At 46.2% G+C, this 6,588-nt stretch overlaps 1 protein-coding gene across 8 annotated transcripts in view; it reads right to left on the bottom strand.

Annotated features, from left to right (window-relative positions):
- The window catches only part of SEC22A (SEC22 homolog A, vesicle trafficking protein), a 44,510-nt gene extending 39,257 nt beyond the window's left edge, over positions 1–5,253 (bottom strand). For 6 of the 8 annotated variants that reach the window (XM_024205725.2, XM_024205730.2, XM_024205726.2 and 3 more), the window contains exon 1: positions 5,218–5,245. In XM_024205725.2, coding sequence (XP_024061493.1) covers positions 5,218–5,231 — 14 coding nt within the window. In that variant the 5' untranslated portion in view covers positions 5,232–5,245. Of the gene's footprint in view, positions 1–5,106 lie in introns of all 8 variants that reach the window. The other 2 variants (XM_024205733.2, XM_024205732.2) reach the window with 2 other exon arrangements.
- Positions 5,254–6,588: the final 1,335 nt, after the last annotated feature.

Genomic DNA, 6,588 nt, shown 5'->3' with positions numbered 1-6,588 from the left:
TTTTTTTTTTTTTTTTTTTTTTACACACATAACTGCACACAAAAACAAAACAATGTAAAACTTTAGCGCCTACAAGTCCACTCAGTCCTACTTCTTGTTCAGCCAATTGCTAAGAGAAACAGGTTTGTTTACAGTTACAGGAGATAATGCTGCCCACTTCTTAATTACGTCACCTGAAAGTGAGAACAGGCATTCGCATGGCACTGGATATTTACATGCCAGATGCACTAAAGATTCATATGCCTCTCATGCTTCGGCCATCGTTCCAAAGGACATGCTTCCATGCTGATGACACTCGTTAAAAAAAAAAAAGTGTTACTTACATTTCTGACTGAACTCCTTGGGGGAGAACTCCATGTCTCCTGCTCTGTTTTACCTGTATTCTGCCATACATTTCATGTTATAGCAGTCTCGGATGATGACCCAGCACATGTTCGTTTTAAGAACACTTTTGCTACAAATTTGATAAATGCAAAGAAGATACCAATGTGAAATTTCTAAAGATAGCTACAGCACTCGACCCAAGATTTAAGAATCTGAAGTGCCTTCCAAAATCTCTGAGAGGGATGAGGTGTGGAGCATGCTTTCAGAAGTCTCAAAAGAGCAATGCTCCGATGCACAAAGTACAGAACCCAAACCACCAAAAAAGAAAATCAACCTTCTGCTAGTGGCATCTGACTTAGATAATGAAAATGAACATGCGTTGGTCCGCACTGCTTTGGATTGTTATTGAGCAGAACCCGTCATCAGCATGTCCCCTGGAATGGTAGTTGAAGCATGAAGGGACATATGAATCTTTAGCGCATCTGACACGTAAATATCTTGCGACACTGGCTACAACAGCAAACGTCTGTTCTCACTTTCAGGTGACATTGTAAATAAGAAGCGGGCAGCGTTGTCTCCTGCAAATGTAAACAAGCTTGTTTGTCTGAGTGACTGGCTGAACAAGAAGTAGGACAGTGGACTTGCAGGCTCTAAAATTTTACATAGTTTTATTTTTGAATGCAGGTTTTTTTGTACATAATTCTACATTTGTAAATTCAACTTTCATGATAAAGAGATTGCACTACATTACTTGTATTAGGTGAATTTAAAAATACTTGTAATCAAAAATAAATATAAAGTGAGCACTGCAGACTTTGTATTCTGTGTTGTAACTGAAATCAATATATTTGAAAAAGTAGAAAACATCCAAAAATATTTAAATAAATGGTATTCTATTATTAACAGTGTGATTAATTGCATGATTAAAATATGGAATTTAAAACCCATTTCTATCTGACTATGCAGATTTCCAAAGTGAAGAGGACAAAGACCCATCCCTTCAGTCATTTTAAACTAGGCTGAATATTATATTATCAAGAACGGTCCTATATTGGCAGGAAGATGGACAAATGACCTACAGTAATAAAGCTCTCTGATTGCTGTGATTAATTTAATAAATGCTATTTCATTTATCCCTAATCTCTTATGGGGAAAAAGGAGGAGTGCGAAAATCTCAAGTAGGTAGGATTACATAATGCTATATGTATCTCTCCAAAACTATCCCATTGCCCATATATTAAATACTGAACCCAATTTCCATTCAATCATTGTTTTACTCCCAGAATTAAGGACAAAGAATATAAATAGCCAATATCAATAATAGAGACAGCAGAACTGAGAGTGGATAAAATCCTTCTTCTAGATCTAAGTTATCTATTTTACATATTTATTTTATTTGTAAATAAAATATTCTCATAAATCCTAGATAAATAGGGATTCAGATGAAATGAAAGCTATTTATATCAAGGCAAATTAGTCCCTCTTAAAAAGGATAAACCTCCCTGAAACCTGCCAGCTGTCTTCCATGAATTATGAAATGACAGAAAAACAAAACTTTGTTTAGACAGTCTTTTTTAATATCATTAGTGAAATATTTCTTATTAAGCCATCCAATGAATACATTTCTTTCTTCTCAGTCTCCAAAGAACAGTGTCAGAAGACTGTATAAAAAGTTGTCATTTAGCTTAAAAACAAAAACAAACAAAAACACTACTACCAAACACACTGTGGCTACAAGAGTATATGAATGTAGAGAAATTAATAAATATACATATTTTAACTGTATGCAATTCAGCACTGCAAAACGGTCATGAAAATTTACCACTAAACAAAAATGTACTAACCCTTCCTATAACAGGATGATGGAAATTAAAAAACAAGGAATATTTTACTCAGCCAACCAAAAATATTAAACATTTCTCTACAGCAAGCAGTTTTTTATGCATGTGTATATATGTGTACATAGGAAAATGTGATGAAGAAATATTTGTATAAATAATATCTTTAAATGTCATTTCTATCTATCCATCCAAAAGTTTAGGTATTAATCTGCACTCAATCCCTTACATATTTAGTATTTTTTCCCAAAATACTCTCTACCTCAGACTATCCTAAACTCAAGGGACCTCACTTTCCTTACAAATATAACAGTGAGTCTCCTACCCTTCACAAATTTGTGAAAAATACTTTACTCACTTTAAAGCCTGCTGTTTCCATTGCAGGGCCCCTGGGAATTAGGAATATGTGGTTGTGGGGTCCATAACCTAATCCCAGTTTCTTCTATTGAGAAGAGGAAACTGGTAATTGTTTTTAATATGGAAGTACGTGGTTACAACTCCATATTCAGAGCTATGTTCTGAAATGAGCCTTAATATGAGGTAGATATTCCTGTTTTTCCCTATGTGAAGATGGCCTTTCAGTGTGAAATGTGATACAGTGTTAGTTTTATAGTCTGAATTTTCGAGGCAATTTTTAACTCCTTTGCATAAATTTTTAATATAAGCGGTTTGAAATTGGGCTGTTGATGAGTGTCGTTCATGGCAGTACCACCTTTTAAAAAAAACAACCCACAACACATTGCTTAGCTTCACAAAAACGAACAAAGATGAATTCTGAGTAGATCTGGTGCAATGGGTAGTCTCTGCTCTCCAACATATGCTAGACTTCCAGCCCCTCATTTTTCAAATTATCCCCTTCCAACACATGAATTTATTACATTAAACATCCACAACTAATGGATGGGATAATTTGGTAGACTGCTGCCTGCTGAAGGGCTGATTGAGAGGGCAGAGTTAAGGTGTACAGTTCTTGTGGGAATAGTAAGGTGTGTGCCTGTTGTTATGTATAGTAAGTTAGGCTAACGTCTCATTTACTTGCTTTTTCTGGGTTTGTCTCATGTCATGTGTATTAACCTTAACTGTTTCACAATTTTCTATTTATTAGTTTATTTTCTTAACTGTATAAAAGCTTTACATTGCATGCTCTAGATCAGGGGTGGGCAAACTACGGCCCGCAGGCCAGAGCCAGCCCGTCAGGGCTTTGGATCCGGCCCGCAGGATTGCCAGCCCCGCGCCGCTCCCGAAAGTGGCCGGCACCACGGCCTCTGGCGGGGCAGAGTGCTCCATGTGCTGCCCTTGCAGCTCCCATCGGCCGTGAACAGGGAACCGCGGCTAATGTTCAGGAGAGGTACCCGCAGGCGAGGGCAGCACGCAGAGCCCTCTGTCCCCCTCTGTTCCTCCCAGGGGCTGCAGAGACATGGTGCCAGCTGCTTCCGGGAGCGGCGCGGGGCCAGGGCAGGCAGGGAGCCTGCCTTAGCCAAGCTTTGCGCTGCTGCCACCCTAGAGCCGCTCCAGGTAAGCGGCGAAGGGCCGGAGCCCCCTGCCGCACTCCTCCTGCATTCCAACCCTCTGCCCTGAGCCCCCTGCCACATCCCACACCCCTCCTGCACCCCCAGCCCCCTGCCCTGAGCCCCCTTCTACACCCCAACACCTTGCCCTGAGCCCCCTGCCGCACTCCTCCTGCACCCCAACCCTCTGCCCTGAGCCCCCAGCAAAACACCACACCCCTCCTGCACCCCCAACCTCTGCCCTGAGCCCCATCCTGCACACCACACCCCCTCCCACACCCGTCCTACATTCATGGTCTTACATGAAATTTCCCCACCCAGATGTGGCTCTCAGGCCAAAAAGTTTGCCCACCCTGATCTAGCTTTTGGCAGACCAAGAGAGTGGGGGAAAACTGCATATTAAAGTTAAGGAACCCTAGAATGCCCTGTCACCAACTTCCTTCTGTTTGCAATGAGGAAGCTTTCGTTTGAGCACTTTAACTGATTGCACCAGTACCATACAAATGGGGACAGAACAATCTCCCAGGTTACAAGAGCTCAGACCACTTATGCTTTGAAGGTTAGCACCAAAGCCGGGGTCTCCATGCAGAAGTCTATTAACAGCCAATGAAGATCCTGGAACTATGTTGTAATGAGCTTCAGTTATAAAATTATGCTTAATAACCAGGCTACCCAGTTCAGCACTAGTTTCCATTTCCAGGTAATGTCATTGTGGTAACTCCATGTAGAGTGCAGTACAATAACCTGATCTTGAGGTGTTATGGATAACCCACATCACGGGGGTTGGGGGGGGGGGGGGGAGAGAGAACTGCCTCCTTCTCAATAAGGGCACAAGCTTTTGGCTACAGCAGCTACCCAACACACACCCCTGTGTTGCACCCATAAGTTACACGTGGCACTCTGTCCATGGCAGGAGGGGTGGGGAGGAAACAGAGGTCACAGCTGTTTTGCAGAGCAGCATTTGTACTCACGCCCAGCGCCTGGAGGTGCCAGGGCACCTACCGCAACCTTACACTACAGGGAAGAGGTCATAGGCAGGGTTATGCCTCCCTATCTCTGAAAGGCAAGGGGCAGGTGGAATAATTCCTCCATGGCACTAGCCCCCACATCCCCTCTCCCCCAGTCTGGGACCCGGGCACCAGGAGCGGGACCCATCCCTATCCCGGCCCTCGAGAAAGAGCCCATCGTTATCCCTATTCCCCCACCCCCCCCCCGGGGCCGGAGGCGCAGGTGGGGGGCAGGGAGGAGCCCCATCCCTATCCCTGCACCCGGGGGAGGGCCCATCGCTATCCCGATCCGTGCCCCCAACTTGTGCCCGGAGGAGGAGGAGACCCAGCCCTGTTCCTGCCCCCTACCTGCGCCCGGGGCCCATGGGGGAGGGGCGCCCCGCCCCATCCCTGCCCCCGGGGGCTGCCTCGCCCGGCCCCAGTTCCCACCTGAGCCGCCTTCGCGCAGCCCGCACGGCCGGGTGGTCAGGCGGGCCTAGGTCTGTTGCTAGGCAACTGCTCTGCGAGGCGTCGGAGACCGTTTCGAACTACCTGCCTCACCGGAGCCGCGGCATCGGCAGCAGGACCACGTCCGCCTGCCGCAAAGCATTGTGGGAACCAGCGACGTGCCCCCGCAGCAATCAATGGCAGGGCGAGGGGATATCACGTGACTCTGCGTAATCAGCCGACCGCTGCTCGGCGGCGGGGTGAGGGCTGAGGAGGTGGTCGAGCTGCCGTTGCTCTCTGGTAATATGGGGTGGTCGCAAGGGCGCGGTTGCTCAGAAGGGGTTGGGCCGCCATTGCTCTGTGGGGGTGAGACGGGACCGCCATTGCTCTGTGGGGTTGGGGAAGTAGTTCACGTTGTCAGCGATTTGTGATGCTAATGAAGTTATGGATATTGGAAAAGTTGCCACAACTGCCTGTAAAAGGTGGGGCCCTGCAGTCGGGTGTTGATGGCTTTCAATGGGACTTGTGTTCCTAACACTCCCTCGGGTGCTTGTGGGTAGCCCCGCCGCTGTGTGTAAAGCGCCTGGTGAAGTTTTAACGTTATATAAATAATAATAACTAATCCTTGGTGTTTCTGCCGAGTCCACCAACACTCCCAGCTCTGCCCCAGCGGTAGCTGGCACCAGGGACTGGACTGAGACCGGGTCCAGCACTGTTCACGCAGACCACCAAACAATCATCCGGTAACCCAGCAAAAAGTCTCCACATCCTATTACCAGGCCCTGATAAGAATCCTGTTTGTTTAACTTTTCTGTAATGTGACAAGCACATGCCCCAGGGACATTGTTTACTGAATAAATCAGTAGGAGCTGCAACAGGGCAGAAAGAACTTAGGCCTAGATCCTCAAAGGTATTTAGGTGCCTAAGTCCTATAGGAGTTAGGCACCTAGATGCTTTTTCGGTTCTGGGCCTTAGGGCTCAGCAGATCAAGAGGAGAAATGTAAAGCATAAAATGCATGTATAAAGGAGGAGTAGATTCTCTGGAAAAGAAAAAGTTAAGGGGAATGCAAAGTTGGCTGGATAACTTCAAAACTTAGATGGGTGAGTTGAATTGTAAGCAGTGGTACTGAACAGGGGTCCAGTCCTCATAGATTAAATTGAATTGGTTGGTTATTTTAGGATGTGGTTTAGAACCCTGAAATAATAAAGTGTGGCACTGTTCTGAAAAATCCTGCATAACTTACTCCTAGGGGAATTCTGCGCCACTGTGCACATGTTTTGGGTGCCCAAGGCGGCCGGCAGAGAGGTAAATCATTGTGGGGCAGGAGGCGGGACTGGGGAAGACGCGGCTGGTGGCTCTTACCCTGTGCCAGGCTCAGCCGCTAGTCACAGGTGGGCTGGGGAAGGCAGGACTTCCTCTTCCTCTGCATGGCATCTGGGGCTGGGTCAGACCCACTCCCAGATTTCTCCCCCAGCTGCAGGAAG

This window comes from Terrapene carolina, unplaced genomic scaffold, assembly GCF_002925995.2.
Source record: "Terrapene carolina triunguis isolate 2854851 unplaced genomic scaffold, T_m_triunguis-2.0 Scaffold62, whole genome shotgun sequence".
NCBI lineage: Eukaryota > Metazoa > Chordata > Testudines > Emydidae > Terrapene > Terrapene triunguis.
Note: the sequence above shows the minus strand (reverse complement) of the source record. Positions and strands in the feature narration are given on the sequence as shown.